Here is a 15,705-nt window from a genome sequence, read left to right on the forward strand (position 1 = left end):
GGCTCCTTGGGGTGTTTCACTTATAAAATGAGGAGGATTGGGCATAGTGGAAAACTCTTGCTTTCCCTACTTCAACGCTGGGTAAGATGGGTTTGAAAGGTATTCCGCAAAGATGACCCTTCCCCGTTCCCCTCGTGACATGGTGTGGCCATTCAACCGCACCTTTTACTCGGTGGCACGCGTCGCCATGAAAAGAATACCGCCAATGCACGATACAAGGCAACGAAAACAAGAGACCTTCCGGCACCATTCTGTCCCCCATGCAGCCGTCAGTGCGTATGAGTAAGTCAGGTCCAACTCTACACCGAATGCCACGACACGGGTATCAACCTACCCACGCGCACACCAGCCAACGTGACGAATGCGACGAAACTGCTCTGCATCTCTTGAGTTGCCCCACTCTTCATCCACTGCGAGTTCAATTTGCGATCGTGGATGATATACCCCTGATGAAACTATGTTTTTCTAAGCGGTTCGACCAGTTCCCCATTTCAATGGAGCGGAACATCGCTATATCCTTCTCTTTTCACCCAAGAAACCCTACGCAGCCTGCCCCCACCTCTCTAAAATCAGCGACGAGCTCGAGCATGGAAACCCTGATAGAAGAGTAGGCTCAAGACGTCTGCCGCCGACCCAACAAGCAACAAAATAAATAGGAATGCGTTGGGGCCAATCTGTCGCAAAAAAAAAAAATAAGAAAAAAATAATAATAACAAAAAGGAGACTGGAGGATGGGTTCTGGGTAAGAACAGCGAGAGTAGAGAGATCTGGTAGGGTTTACTCGATCAGATCTCTCTTAGACTGGTTTTCTCGTATGGGAACGGGCTGCAACAAAAAATCATATTACAAGAGCTTGGGGGTCCTATAAAACGAAGGGATCTTCTTCCTCTTCGGAGCCACCCGTAAGCCGGTAATTAAGGTGCTCTACGGTTGGTGGCCGAACCGCCGGGGTAATGTCCGCAAAGTCGCGGGGAAAAACAACAACACAAAAAGACACAAGAGCGGCTTTTGTGGGGAAAATGTCCGATAATGGTCTTCTTTTTTTTTTTTTTGGCGGGAGATCGTTCCCCAGAAGAACCTTCGAATGGCTGTTCCCAAAAGGGGCGCCCGGGGGAAAGCGGTGGGTTCATCACGCCCCCGCCATCCCGTTCAAAAAGTCACCCCCGCCTCTTTTTTTTTTCCCCCCGAAAACCGGGCGACGGCGAACCACCACCCGAACCCGAAGGGCCCGGCCGATCCCTCCGAAACCGCGGCCCCCGCCTCTTTTTCGCCGCCGCGGGGGTCCGTTTGGCTCGGGGGATTCCGGTGGGGGTGCGGGCCGAGGTCGAACCGAGGAAAGGTTCCCTTTTCGTCCGCCCCCGCACCGCTTGAGGAACGGAAGCGGCAACAACAACGAAGTAACTCTGGGACGTGGCGGTCCCTTGTTTCCCTTTTCTCTCCCTCCTTTCTTTTTTTTCGCCCTTTTTCCCCCGCGCACGAAACAGAAATAGAAGCAAAAAAAAAAAAAAACGACAAAGACTTCTTTGCACTCGGGCGTTGGAAAAAAGAAGAATAAAAACAAGGACGGAAGGGACACAGTAGCAAACAACCCAGAAATACAAGCACGCAAAAAAAAAAAAAAACAACAACAATAATAAAAATAATAATAATAATAATAATAATAAACACACTACGTGACAGGACGAAAGAGACAACGCGCGCACGCAACCGTTTTCACTGTTACTCCCTCCTTTCTTCGTTTTCTTCCCCCTCCCCCTCCTCATCTTTGCCATATTTTTCGCATGCATCTCCCTTTCCCATAAGATAACGCACCGCCTCTGCTATGGGAACGCGGCGTCTTGATTGATGTCCTTCTTCCTCTGGATGCTCTGGACCTCCTCCTTGTGACCCTTCCTTAGTGCCGCGTCTAACTTGCAGACCCTCTTGCTGTCTTGCGCGGCGCATCTCCTTGCGCATTAACTCCAACGCTTCCTCCCGTTCTCGTCGGCTAGCATCCTCGCGTGCCTGTTGCACCGCTCGCTGAGAATCTTCTAACGTCCTAAGGGCAGACTCAAGTTCAGCTTGTGTCACGGCACCCTCGCGGAAGACCAGGTAAGCCTCTCCTCCTCCCTCTTCTTCCAATTCAGCTCCAGCGCATTCAAGAAGAAGTTCTAGTCCTCCACGCTGTTGCACCACAGCTCGGTAAACCGATTTATTACAAAGTCGGAGCTTACGGTACTTTCCCTCTGTTGGGTGATGGAGTATATTTCTCAGGATGCTATCGAGTTTCTCCAAATTTGATGCAGAGGTATGAAGGCCATCACCGGCGTCGTCTGCACAAAACTCCTGTGCAATGTATGTACGTAATTCACCCACAGCTTTGGCTCTTTCCCACCGTTCGCGGCGCACTGCAAGACTAAGATTCTGTCGAAGACGCATGTAATCCCGTGTATGGGTTTGCGCTTCTCGATCGCGATTTCGAAGAAAGTTAATGGCTTCCAGTGCCTCATTCAAGAGATTTTTCTGAGGTACATCAGGAAGCCACATATTTTCTTCTCTTTTCTCTTCATCTCTTTCAACTATAAATCCAAGTGATCCCAAAAATGTCATAGTTCCAGGAACAGAAAATAATTGGGATTGCAACACAGGGTTGCCAAGACGCAACCGTCTGTACTTCTGTTCCATTGGATGAAACTGAAGATTACGCAAAATTGTCTCCATGAGACCATAAGCCTTCTCACGGTTTGCCTGCCCCGCAGCGTCCTCATCGAATTCACTAATGTTAATACGTGAGAAGGGAATATGCTGTTTTACTTCTTTCACATGATCCTTTACGTCCTCTGCGGGAGACGCAGACGGTAAATTGTAGCGTTTGATTGCCGCCTCTTTGGCAGCTTTGAACTCTTCAGGTGAAAGGATACCATTGGTAAACAACTCGGAGAGTTTCAGAATCTCTTCAGAGAGAGATGACATATGCAGGGCCTCGCGAAAAACAAAATAATAATAATAATAATAATTATTATTATTATTTTTCTTTCGTTCTCTTTTCAACCCTTTTCTCTCACCCTTCAAGTTGAGTGAGATCAATTGCTACAGTACTAACAAATAAAGGTATCATAAACAAAAGAAAAAGGTGCAAAAGAGTGATATTGGGAGAAGTCAGGGTAATCAATATAAAACAAAAAAACAAAAAAATAAGCAAATACAATTTCTATTGCTTGTCTGTTTTTTTTTTTTTTTCCTTCTCTTATTCTTTTCTCTTCCATTCGACCATTTTTTTTTTCTTCCACACACACACACACACTTTCTCTCCATTTCGAATCGTTAATGCAGTAGAATAGTTGTTATCAATTCCTGCCTTGACTCACCTCTTATTGAGGGTTTACAATCTTGGCTTCTTTACCCGTCGCTTGTATTGCTTCATGAATCATTCGCTGAAAAAATGAGGCACTCCCCTCAACGTTCGTCCCATCAAGAAACGATGTAGACTCACCCTCTTGTCGATTTTCTTCTTGTTGTTGTTTAAGTCTCCTACTAATTTCTGCTTCTAGCAAAGGCATTGCTGCTCTAAAGACGCAATCAAGAGAAAAAAATGAATATGTATTCAACGCCTCCGCACAGAAATCAATCTCCGAGATGCCATTACCTTTTGGCGTTATTTCAATATTGTTGCTCTTATTCCCGTTGCAACTGCTGCCGTTAATACCATCCATAGAAGCTGTAGAAATTACAGGGTCTCCATTTTTTCCTTCATCCATAGGTGTTTCAGTAAAATTCACTCCATCCTTATCTTCCTCGATCACATTTTCTTCTTCTTCCTCCTGTTCCTGTTCTTCTTCTTTTTTCATCTCCGTTTTTTCAATTCTACTGGCTACAGAAGGACGAGTGACGCGACGACGTCGACGACGACGAGAGCCATAATATCGACGTGGTGGCCGCCTGCGTGTTATATTAGTGTTCTGATTTATTGTTGTATTTCTTGCTATGCCTGGTTTTCCAAGAACTTTACCTGAACTCTCCTGAGAAGACGCTACCGATGATGATGATGATGATGATATATCAGGTTCTGCCAAATCCTTGTGTTCCTCGCAGAATTGTACAACATTACGATTGATTTTATAGAGATTTAGTACTGTAGTTTCCTTGAGTTCTAGTACACGACTACGATATCGTTGGTCTGTTGAGGATCGCGTACGAAAAAATGAGCGTACATTTTGTACAAGTAAATCAATATCGTCATGATACTGAGAAAGACTCGTATACTCTTCGTTTTCGAGTTTTTCCATGACATCATGTAAACCAATTCGACGACCATGTGTATGTTGTTGCCACTCTTCATAGAGTTGATGACCAGGTGTAAAATCGAGATCGGCACTGAAAAATAAAGAAAACTTACGAGAATTTATGTATTGACTTACCCACTTTGTCAGAATGTAACGTAACTGTCTTCTACGGTATTCTACACGACGCCACAAATCAATGACGTTGTGACGGGCCGCACGCACTTGTTCCAAGGAGGGAGGTGGTGGGGGCGACACATCATCAGGCAAATCCACCCAACCAGTATACACACAGTGTGATAGACCTAGATTAACCACATGAAATACATACTCTAAAAAGCGATGTAAATCATCCTTTCTGGGATTACAAGGAATAACACATGATGCTTTACGTATTTGAGTGTGTAGACATCTACCACCAAAAAACACATCACCAACATCTGCATGAAGAGTAGGTACTAAAACAAGAACATCCGAATTACGCAAAAGATTTATATAGTAGCACAAATCCTGCATATGTTTTTGTCGTTCAGTAATTTCTTCTTCCGTTAAATTATTAGTGTTAGTATTACTAGTTGGTAAGCCATATTCTTTTAACCACATATCTAACCCTTGTAAAAGTACTAGAGATGGTCCAGATGACTGTTGCAAGGCGGTGATGCAAGAATAAATGTGTCCTGTATTAAAATTAGTACCCTGTGAAGCACTACATTCTTCCATTTTTGTCGATTCACTACTAGAGTTTGTAGTCATAGCAGTAGATGCGGCCATCACTGCAGCATTATCATGATCCACAACTAAATGAGGAAGATCTAATGTGAAACTACGTATTGATGGAAGTGCTTTGAGAATAGCGATAGAAATCTTTTCTATAGCAAATTCACATTCCTCAATACTCCAGTTACCCTCTGTTAAGGAAGGTGTAAGAAATAGTAATGATGGGTGTGCAGTTTGTGGAACTGGAAAACTACTTAATTCTCGTACTGCTTCAATAGCGTTACTACAGTCTCTTCGTTCTCGAGTGAGAGCTGCAGATGCACTTGGCCAAACGGTTGCCACATATGATAATATTTGATTTCGGGTACTGTAAAGTAAATGTTCTATATGTTCTTCAAGAGTATTTACAATAGAAGTAGCACCACGACGTACAGAAGATTTAATACGATGTGTAGCCATAAAGAAATCTTCTTTTTGTATAGTTAAAGCATTTTTGGGAATCTGTAATTTTCTACTAGTAGTATAAATCTGTGGAAGGGATGTTCTTAATCGGTTAAGACCGGCTTCCGTACATAATGCTTGAATTTCTGCTCCAGACCATCCTTCGCATCGTGCAGTGAGTTCCTCTAGTATTGTTTCTCGATCAGGATGATCCATTGGTAACATTGGTTGTGTTACAATAGTAAGAATATGTCGACGTGCGGCAGCATCTGGTAAAGGAAAATAAAGTTCACGATCAAACCTACCAGGACGACGAAGTGCTGGATCGATGGTATCTGGTCTGTTTGTAGCACCAATAACAACAACTTGTCCTCTGTCATCTAAACCATCAATAAGAGCAAGAAGAGTTGAGACAAGGGCAGCTTGTGATTGCTCTGATTTAGCATGACGAACCGGAACTAAACCATCCATTTCATCAAAAAAAATTATACTCGGTTGCTGTCGTTTAGCTTCTTCAAATAACAAACTCAATTGACGCTCACTTTCTCCTACCCATTTTGAAAGAATATCAGCACCTTTTCGCATAAAGAATGCAATTTTACGATGAGTACATCGTATACCTTCATTCGCCAAAGCTCTTGCCATGAGTGTTTTCCCTGTACCTGGAGGTCCAACAAAGAGTACCCCACGTGGAGGGGTAAGATTCATCGCCTGTAATACTTCTGGGTATAATAAAGGAAATAACACCATCTCACGCAACATTACAATATGACCAGGTAAACCACCAACTTTTTCAAATGAGACTGATGTATCAATATGTAAAGGAGTAATATCACCTAGAGCCACAGGAGTCTCTTCCTTTGACTGAAAATGATTATTTTTATCTGTACTTTGTGAATCACCATGGTGTTCGCCAAGTCCAAGAAAAACATCTTCCATACGACGTCGATGACTTTGATCTTTTCGTTTTGATGTTTTTTTTGAATCCACAACGCCTTGTATAACATTATCAAGGTAATGATTAATTGGAACATTTTTTACGGTACTTTCTTTAGCGTTTTTACAAACAACACGGGCCTCATTCTCACTCATACACCTTGGTGAGGAAGATGCTGAAGAAGAGTGATCTACAAGAAGTTCTTCACCTTCTTCACCACGTCCATGTGTTGTCTCCCGTAGTGATTCGTTTGAAATGGAGGAATCAATAGATGATGCACGAGATCGTTTATGCGTTCCAACTTTATATCGGTTAAAATTACGTTTTTTTCCACGCAACTGTGAAGAGGCTACACCAGCCAAACTACCATCATCTACACTACTGCATTTCTCATTATCATCCGCTTCTTCCTGAAGTCCACCAAATAATTGCATGGAATCTTCATCCAATGAATGTAATGTAGAACTCATCTTTACAAGAGCCCTCTTAGCAGCATCTCGTTCCGGGTAGCGTGAATTAATTTGCAGTTCCCCAGATTCTGCTCGTCTTTTCGAGACTGGCAGCATCGCCTTTGCTAGATATAGTGAGTCATAGGAGTCACGGGCTGGTCGAGGCACACGACATCCACGACCCAATCGCTCTTGCGGTATTTCTTGGGGCGTGTCACGCACCATAGACGATGTTTCACCGTTATCGTTATCGTCGTTGGTGAATGAGTTTGTTTGCTGTTTTGTCTGGGAACGAGTCACAACCATCAGAAGATCCTCCTTTTTTTTTCCTTTCTTTCTTCTCTTTTTCTAACACAAAAGAATTTAAAAAAAAACACACACACACAGGAGAAGGGGGATTTCCTTTCCTCGTTCTATCGCCTTTAAGAAAGTATATATATATATATGTGCGTAAGCGCGTCCAAAAGAAAAGAAGAAAAGAAAAGAAGCGATGTCTGAAGCAATGAGGAGAATCAAAAAAAAAAAAAAAAAAGGAGAAGCAAATGGGTAAAATGCACTAAAGGTGCAGCACTCTTATTACTCATATATTGACCATAATAAAGAGATTACCAGGACATATATAGATATATGTAGGCATACTGCTGTTTTTTCTTTTTATTTTCCCACCGTTTCATCTTTTTATTGACTACTTATTCGACTCGTGACCCCTTTTGGATCGTATTTGTTGTTGTTGTTGTTGTTGTTACACTGCTGCTATTCATCACCTGCCTCTGTGTACATGTTTGCATTACACTGTACCTCTTGTGTATCACTTCATTTCTCTTTTCCTTTTTTTTTTCTTCATTACACGTGGTTGTGAAAAGCGGGAAAAATTCTATCCTTCAATTACACCTTTCTCATTCATTCATTTCTTTTTTCCCCCTCTCATTTCTTTCTTTTTCTTTTTTTTCTTGTCTCTCTTCATTCATTTAGTGTCGCTTCTTTACAGAAGAAAGACGTGAAACTCCTGCCGCCTTTTCAACCTCGCGCCGCTTCTGTGCACGTTTGCGAGCCGCTTCACGACGCTGCTGGCGCTTTGCTTCTGTCTCCTGCTGAATAGCAACAAGATCATCACGTGCCTTGTGTTTCACTTCACTATCCTCGATCCAGTCAATGTTGTGCTTCAGCGCTACAGCAGCATCGCGGCGTTCCTGCAGGCGTGCCTTCTCCATGCGGTGGTTCCAAATGGCCTCCTGCCGCTGCTCCTTGATTTTCTCCACACGCTTCATCACCTTGAGTGTGTCATGCAGTAACTCACGGTTGTACTTCACCGGAACATGTCGGCGCTGTTCAAAGTCCATTGTGCTATCCACTGCAAGTTCTTTGCCGTTGGCCTTTCGGAATGTTTTGGTCCACTTCAGCTTCATCGGGTTGCGTTTCATACCAAAGTTCTTACGGCACTTGGAGGCACAAAAGCGGAATATCTTGCAATCATTGCGCACGAACATCTGGCCGTGTCCAGGGTAGATGGGTGATCCGCAGAAGGAACACTGCTCAATCCTCATCTTTGCACTACTCCACTTACTTTCACTTGGTCCAATAAGAAGAAGAAAAAGAAAAAAAGAATAATAAAAGAAAAGAATGTGAAACACACACACACAAAAAAAAAATGCAATAAAAAAAAAAAAAAAAAAAATAAAGGTCCAAAGAGATTACTTTTTGTTTCAGAAGTATGGAAACAGTTCCAGTCAATACGGATTGGCCACTCGCTAGATACATAAGAGCAACGAGCTGAAATTTCTTCGGTTTTCTTTTTTTCCCCTCTTTCAGTAATAACAAGGGCAAAAACGAACAGAAATACAAACATACACAGACGTAAAACAACAACAACAACAACAAGAGAAATCACACCATTATTTACACCAAGGTAAGAAAAAAAAAAAAAAAAAGAAGGCCAGTTGTTTGACATAACTCAGTTTACATCCTTCTCCTTGGAAGGTACTCTCCCCCTTTTTTCATTTTTATTTTTCTACCTCTGTTTGCCTTTATCCAATCATCATAATTCCACTTGATTTTGTACATAATTCCACTTAATATAAAACGACCATGAAGAAGAAAAAAAAAAAACACACACACACACACACACACAGAGTCCATTAAATACAGAAATGATTATTACACCATACTGACATGTACTATCGCTGTGGTCAAAAGTATCATCAAGCAGTACTCTCCCTAGCCTGTGCTAGAATGGTATTTAGCAACAAACGCCGTCTCATCTCCCCGATTATGTCACCCTCTGTAGTGTGAGTGTCCTCTTCTGGTATGATACGCTTCTGCAGGTCACAGTTAATATCAAGGAGAGAAGGACTCTGACGTACGGTTTCCCATAGAACCTTTAATAGCGACTCTTGTTGTTGACCTTGTTGTTCAAAAGTTTCTGCTGCAGCATCTTGACCAACTGGACGTATTACACCACCACTACTTGCTGTTGCTGGGTATGGAGTAGAAATGTAAAAGGCCTCCATACCAGGGTTATTGGCAAGTGATTGCACCATCTGTTCAACATCCTGTTGATTAATTTCTGGATTTCCGCTTAAATCAAGACGACGTAATTTATGATGAGAATTATTCCCATTGCACAACTCTGCAAGTAATCGACCATGTATAGCATGAAACTCATTATAACTAAGATCAACATTTTCAAGTGATGGATGTCTAACTAAAACCTGCAAAAGATTTGTCACTCCTGTAACTTGTGCCTCTGGATCAGAACAATACTGCTCCTTTAGAGAACCCAATTTGTTATGAGAAAGATCAAGCTCAGCCAATCCTGTGTTAACAGTAATACCATGTATTAAAGCAGGAGCTGCAGTAATACCATTGAATGCTAATACAAGACGATTTAATATAGGTGAACTAATCAAAAGATGATTCACAGAGTCAAGATCATTGTAGATATTATTACGGCTGAGATCAACTTCACGAAGAGATGTTGGCATAGAAGCAGGAAATGGAAATAACACACGCATTCCAGCTGATTGAATATTATTACTACCAAGTCGAAGCACGGCTAATGATGGACGACAACCACACAAAGCTGTTCCATAGAGTGCGGCAGCAATAAAACGTAGAGCTGTTGTATCATGTGGTGCTGAAACATCTCCACAAGCATCATTACTTTCAAGATCTAATTCCTCCAAAGCAGAAGCTGTACCAATAGTACGAAGTAAAGCAGAACATAAAGTTGGACCCAAATAATTTCCAGCAACTGAAAAACGACGAAGTTTATTATTATTCTCTAATGCCAATGCAACTGCTTCCATAGCGACTAAAGCCATTTTTTGTTGTGACCTACTCGTTTTCTTTCCGGCGAGTTCATTTCTTCTTAAAATGAGTGTATGTAGAACACTGTGCTTAGATGCGAGTAAAAGCTTCGCTATGTAGTGCAGTCCACGGAAGCCAATGTTATTCGCGGTAAGGTCCAAGACCTGAAGGGAATGGTTCTCCGCGAGTGCGGTGGCGATCATGCGGGCCCCCTCCGGCCCGAGTTCGTTGCCGGTGAGATCGAGGGCGGTGAGTCGGTGGTACTCCCGCAGCGGGCCAACGAGACGCCAAAGCGGGAGGTCCTGCCAACTCTCAACATCTGGCGTGTTGGCGTCGTGCTCGGGATCCATTTCCGCCGGATTGACGACCGGTGGCTCTTCTCCTTCCGCCCCGCTGTGGATTTGGTTGTGAGCCAGACGCAGATAGCGTAGGAACTTGTTCTTTTTAAGGACTTCACTGATCGCCTCCAGTCCATTGTATGTTTCACCAAACACAGGATCTTCCTCCTTATATTCAGGATCTTCATCCAATTCAGGTACTTGCATTCCCAGTTGATTGTTTGATAGATCTAATGCAACAATAGAAATGTTTTTAGTCATGGCTTTGCCAATAATACCAAAACCATGGGGTCCTAACTCATTACTGCTGAGATCTAGTACTTTTATGGTTTCATTCGCATCAATAACTTTCGCAAGGAGTCGTAATGGAACAAGGGAGAGACGATCCTCTTCATTAGGCATTCCCAATTGATTGTGATCAAGAAGCAGAACACGAACCTTCTTATCGTACATGAGGAGATTGCATATGTTTCGAAATGTATCCAGCTCATAGGCAGCCCTGGAACGCAAGGCATCATCGTAATTTGTATACTCCAATTGTTGACTCTGGCACCAGGCTTTTAATTCTTCATTAGTATCGAGATCAACATCGTCTTCCGCTTCTTCATCATCATCATCATCTTCTTCTTCACTACCATCTGACGTTTTTTTTGGCTTTGGTGTTGGTAGTGGAAAACGCATTTTCAGTTCTTCTATCTTTGCCATAACAGTTATAGGTGTTGCCTCTGCGTGACTGTGTGGCATAATAGCACCATCACCAAAGTTTAAACAGGTGATATTAGCGCCTGGTAGATCCATTACATGTAATAGTCGTTTCACATCATCAAAATTCATAACAGGATGAGGTTTTATATGGTGAATATACGATACAACTGCACGCAACTCTTCCAAGTCTGCATCATCTGGTATAGCGACGGCAACTTGCTGACGATATTGCATTACCGCCTTGTCTCCACCACTCGCTGCCTTCAACACTTCATCTTCTGCAGATTCACTAAGTGAAGGCACCACCCATTTCTTTGGAGGTTCTGCAAGTGGAATGCTGTTAGGATTAATCCCTGGGTTTCCCCGCACATGGGGACGAATCGTAGCACCACGTAAGGCACGCGCCAAACGAGCAGCCTCAATAGCAGCGTAGAGACCTTCATCACCGGTTACTTTGGAGTCAAGCGTTGGGGAAACGAATGTGTTCATATCGGTGAATCCCATCTTCCTTTTTCTTTTTTCCCACCTTACTTCTATCTTGTTATTTCCCCCTTGTATCTTATTCTTTGTTGTCGTTTTTTTTTTTTTTTTTTTTTTTTTTTGTATTTGTTTTCGTTGATGGGTGAAGCTATACTTTCTGCTCCCTTTTACCTTCTATATGCTATATGCAGAGGCCAGCACCTCTCAATGGAATGAAGAAGCAGGAAAGAAGAGGATCATAAAATAATAATAATAATAATAATAAAACAGCATCTTTACTTGTTATAATGTTTGCATAACGTACCCTACTTCATCTTTCTTTTTCTTTTGATCGTTTTTTTTTTTTTTTTCGTTCTCTCTCTCTCTCTCTCCCTCTTTCTTTCTCTTTAAATATACAATGTTTTCCTGAGCAAGATAGCTCTAGTTACCTCAATCCAGAATACACACATACACTAGATATATATGTATACGTATATGGGAGTGTCTGGACATAAATACTATAGAGCAATGTGAATAACCTCATCTAATCATCTAAAAATCGAACACAAAATCTATTTATTTATACTATATTTTCCTTCGCTGAGAGCCACATGATACCGGTATCCCTCACTTCACGTTTTACACGAGAAAACATAAGATTATCGTCATAGGCAATTAACTCTGGCATTTGAGTATCGTAGTAGAGTGATGGTTGGAAACGACACCATGGATCAGGGTGTGTCTGCTGCAACACATATAGTGCTCGACGGTACAAACGTTGGTGTTGCTGCTCTAGACGTCGCATTTCATTCGCATGAATGTCAACAACAGAGGTGAAATCATTCTTTCGCACCGATGGAGAAGCGTATCGTAATTCCAAATGCTCTCCTTTTAAAAGGAAAGGGGAAACAGTTCCATTTGTGCATTGTAAAATAGGGTTTTCATCCCTCTCTATAGCAGTTTCACCTTCTGATATTGGATACCTGCTATGATATGAACTTCTATTTCCTCCTGTAATACCACTACTGTTGTTATTATCGTTCTCGTTATTGCTACTGCTGCTGGAAGCCGTTACTTTTCCTGTGGTGGTCCTACAAGAGTCCTTATCGATACTTAGGGCCTGTTGTCGTTGTGATGAAATAGTTCCTGCCATATCTGTCACTATATTACTTTTTCGTCCTCCTCGCATTATTGTAGGAATACTGTTCGTTTGGGTACACCATGTGGGTGAATCCCCGCCCACCTTTGCATTTAATGATTTTTTTCTTCTCTCATTGTTATTGTTATTACTGCCGCTACCACTACCACTACTTCTACTTAAGCTCCCCGCAGCGATGGCGGGAATCTTCCTGTACTGTAGCGAGGGAACACAGCCTGGACGCAGCGGTGCTGGTGAAAGCGGCGTCTTGCAAGAAATTCTATCCTTCTCTTCCATCTAATAATCATACAAGAATAAATATCATTATCAAAAAAAAAAAAATGAAGACGAAAAATAAAATAAAATAATAAAAGCAACAACAATAACAATAACAACACACACACACACACAAAGAAATGCAGAAATAAATGAAAGAAGGAGTAACACAGTAGTGAAGGAATAAATATAGTTCTCCGGCACAAACTCCATATTGGATAAGTTATCTTTTTTTTTCCCCCCTTGTTCCTTCTTCACCCATCTCTTCCTTTCTTTTTATCTTTACCCCTCTGGAATTCCTTCTACATTTAAATATACGCTTGCAATTAAAGCAAAGCAACTATGCATGTAAATTCGAGTTGAATGGGTCGGTTCAATGGCTGCCAGGGGAAAAAACAAAAACCCCAAATAATTACCCATTTATCTGTTTGTCACAGATGGGAAACCGGGCAGCGAATATGGTGAAGGGAATCCTCTCGTAAGTGAAAGAGTACCCACACATAAACATAGGGAAAGAGAAGAAAAACAAAAACAAAGAATAAACAAATGAGACACCATCACAAATATGCACAGATATAGAACGCAAGAAGGGTGTATGAGTCAAAGAAAGAACAAAAAAAAAAGAAAGAAAAAAAGAAAAAAACAAAAACAATGTGATTCTCCCAGTACATTGTTAACTACGGTATGAAAAAAAAAAAAAAAACGATCGCAGTTGAAGAGTCAAGAGAAATATAGCATCTCTTCCTGCCATTTTTTTTTCTTTTTTTTTTCATTTCACCTTATTCTACCCTATCCTCTTGAGCAATATGTCTTCAAAACTTTTAACCTTTAGAAGTTTTTCCTTTTTTCTGTTTACCAGAATCTCCATCTGAACCCCATTTTTCTTTTGCAAACTCAATTGTTAGATGCTGAACCGGTACGCCATATGGGTCTGCTGTTTCAGGCCAATCCTTGACGTAGTCCTTCTGTTTGGGAAGCCACTCTTTAAACTGTTTCGCAGCTTCTTCCACGGTCCTAATGGTATTGGGTGCAAACTTAGTGCTGATAAAATTTGTCACTGGTGTTGGAATCCATCCGGCAGGGTCACATTGCGTAATATATGTGAGACAGGAACCCTTTTTCCCATTCTCATCAGTCCATGGGCGTACAAGATATCCTGTGATTTTTGATATCGCACGAACAACACTGTCGCTGCTGATTTTTTTCGCCTTTAAGTAATCCAAGGGAACGTCTCGGTGTGGTACAGATGTGTTAAAAATAACATATTCATCATTTCCAGCATTAATCCACGCACGTTGATTTACAAAATCACGATTCGCGACTCCGGGTACCGGACTTTTCGCCGCATAATATCCAATATCATTATTCTCATCAAGTTTTACAATACGGAAAGCATCAATACGAAAGTTATCCCAAACTTCACGAAATATAGCATCTTGAAGCATATCATATAATGTTTGAGGTTGTATATCGGGAAAAACACCAAATACTTTGATGACACGCATTGGCTCCCCCGAAATCTTTTTATTCCACGTAATCACTTCATTTTTTCGGTTGTACTGTAATACAAAACCATCTAGTGAGTCTGCAAAATTGCGGAAAGAGAGACAATCTTGCTTTGTTGCAAGTCGATATGTGCGCCCACCGTGTTGCACTTCCGGCCCAGTGATGGGAAAAGGTGTTTGGTATGTCACGACAGTGTCGTCCTTTGAGTCACCAGCCGCACCGCCATTTGAACCATTTTTATGAGAAGGCATTTACTTTTCTTGATATAACTGACCTTTTGGTTTTTTTTTTCCTTTTTCTTTTTCTTTTTTTGGGATATGTGTACGTGCGTATATTTCGTTCTTTTTTTTTTTTTTTGTTTTATTTCGGTAAGGTTGGGCTGGCCTTTTCTTTCTGTAATATATTCAATATACCTTCTTTTTTTCTTTTTACCGCCTTTCCCGTTCTCTTTTTCTTTTTGTATTTGTTAATAGCTCTACTATTTTTCCCCGGTTCCTTGTGACCCCTACGCAACACCGCACCCGTGTTAGAGAAACAACACAACAAAGAAATAAAGAAAGAAAGAAGAAACGTGTCAGTTCTCCTGCAGTTCCCCAAACTGTGGCAGTTTCAAGTGTAACAACAACAACAATAATAATAATAACATGAGCAACAGCGAGGAAAAGAACAACAACAAAAAAAAAAAGAATAGGGAGACGTGAAATAGGAGAATAATCTGTGGAGGAAAGACCAACAACGTCCTCTGTCCAACAAATGAGAACATTTACAAAAGGCGCCCAAAAGGCCAAATACAAGAAAAAAAAAAAGAAACACACACACATATACAGTACAAGAAGAAAAAAGAAAAGCCCGACATGGATTTCCTTATTTTTCTCTTTCTACCATTCCTAACACTCTCCATTCACCCGTTTTACTTTTATTTTACCGAAGATCTGCTGTTTGTTATCGTCATTCATTTTCTTAATGATTTAAAGTCCCAAATTATATTTGAACGAGATATAGGAAGTTACTGAAAAAAACAATAATAGTTTAACTTGCACTCTCATCAGAACGCAAAGTAAATATTATCTCGTGCGCCTATTCATTGGGAAAATGAAAAAGAAAAGAAGCAATAAACAATAGAGAAATAAGGCAGAGGAACAGTAAAACAGAACAAACAAACAAACAACAACAA

At 41.3% G+C, this 15,705-nt stretch overlaps 8 protein-coding genes across 8 annotated transcripts; 2 read left to right on the forward strand and 6 right to left on the reverse strand.

The window, feature by feature from the left end:
• Nucleotides 1–260: 260 nt before the first annotated feature.
• TM35_000161520 (Tbingi protein) lies at nucleotides 261–611 on the forward strand (the record flags this gene model as incomplete). The annotated part of the gene is made up of 1 exon (XM_029026024.1): nucleotides 261–611. The coding sequence occupies one exon, from the start codon at nucleotides 261–263 to the stop codon at nucleotides 609–611; it is 351 nt and encodes a 116-aa protein (XP_028882580.1).
• A 418-nt stretch (nucleotides 612–1,029) lies between these two features.
• On the forward strand, nucleotides 1,030–1,371 carry TM35_000161530 (uncharacterized protein; the record flags this gene model as incomplete). Its single annotated transcript, XM_029026025.1, has 1 exon — nucleotides 1,030–1,371. One exon carries the CDS (start codon nucleotides 1,030–1,032, stop codon nucleotides 1,369–1,371), a length of 342 nt encoding a protein of 113 aa, XP_028882581.1.
• A 348-nt stretch (nucleotides 1,372–1,719) lies between these two features.
• TM35_000161540 (uncharacterized protein) lies at nucleotides 1,720–2,952 on the reverse strand (the record flags this gene model as incomplete). The annotated part of the gene is made up of 1 exon (XM_029026026.1): nucleotides 1,720–2,952. The coding sequence occupies one exon, from the start codon at nucleotides 2,950–2,952 to the stop codon at nucleotides 1,720–1,722; it is 1,233 nt and encodes a 410-aa protein (XP_028882582.1).
• A 398-nt stretch (nucleotides 2,953–3,350) lies between these two features.
• TM35_000161550 (ATPase) lies at nucleotides 3,351–7,028 on the reverse strand (the record flags this gene model as incomplete). The annotated part of the gene is made up of 1 exon (XM_029026027.1): nucleotides 3,351–7,028. One exon carries the CDS (start codon nucleotides 7,026–7,028, stop codon nucleotides 3,351–3,353), a length of 3,678 nt encoding a protein of 1,225 aa, XP_028882583.1.
• Nucleotides 7,029–7,771: 743 nt separating this feature from the next.
• On the reverse strand, nucleotides 7,772–8,347 carry TM35_000161560 (60S ribosomal protein L24; the record flags this gene model as incomplete). The annotated part of the gene is made up of 1 exon (XM_029026028.1): nucleotides 7,772–8,347. The coding sequence occupies one exon, from the start codon at nucleotides 8,345–8,347 to the stop codon at nucleotides 7,772–7,774; it is 576 nt and encodes a 191-aa protein (XP_028882584.1).
• Nucleotides 8,348–9,001: 654 nt separating this feature from the next.
• TM35_000161570 (uncharacterized protein) lies at nucleotides 9,002–11,656 on the reverse strand (the record flags this gene model as incomplete). The annotated part of the gene is made up of 1 exon (XM_029026029.1): nucleotides 9,002–11,656. One exon carries the CDS (start codon nucleotides 11,654–11,656, stop codon nucleotides 9,002–9,004), a length of 2,655 nt encoding a protein of 884 aa, XP_028882585.1.
• A 535-nt stretch (nucleotides 11,657–12,191) lies between these two features.
• TM35_000161580 (uncharacterized protein) lies at nucleotides 12,192–13,046 on the reverse strand (the record flags this gene model as incomplete). The annotated part of the gene is made up of 1 exon (XM_029026030.1): nucleotides 12,192–13,046. The coding sequence occupies one exon, from the start codon at nucleotides 13,044–13,046 to the stop codon at nucleotides 12,192–12,194; it is 855 nt and encodes a 284-aa protein (XP_028882586.1).
• An 800-nt stretch (nucleotides 13,047–13,846) lies between these two features.
• Nucleotides 13,847–14,782, reverse strand: TM35_000161590 (uncharacterized protein; the record flags this gene model as incomplete). Its single annotated transcript, XM_029026031.1, has 1 exon — nucleotides 13,847–14,782. One exon carries the CDS (start codon nucleotides 14,780–14,782, stop codon nucleotides 13,847–13,849), a length of 936 nt encoding a protein of 311 aa, XP_028882587.1.
• Nucleotides 14,783–15,705: the final 923 nt, after the last annotated feature.

This window comes from Trypanosoma theileri (assembly GCF_002087225.1).
Source record: "Trypanosoma theileri isolate Edinburgh chromosome Unknown TM35_Tth_16_V1, whole genome shotgun sequence".
NCBI classification, from domain to species: domain Eukaryota; phylum Euglenozoa; class Kinetoplastea; order Trypanosomatida; family Trypanosomatidae; genus Trypanosoma; species Trypanosoma theileri.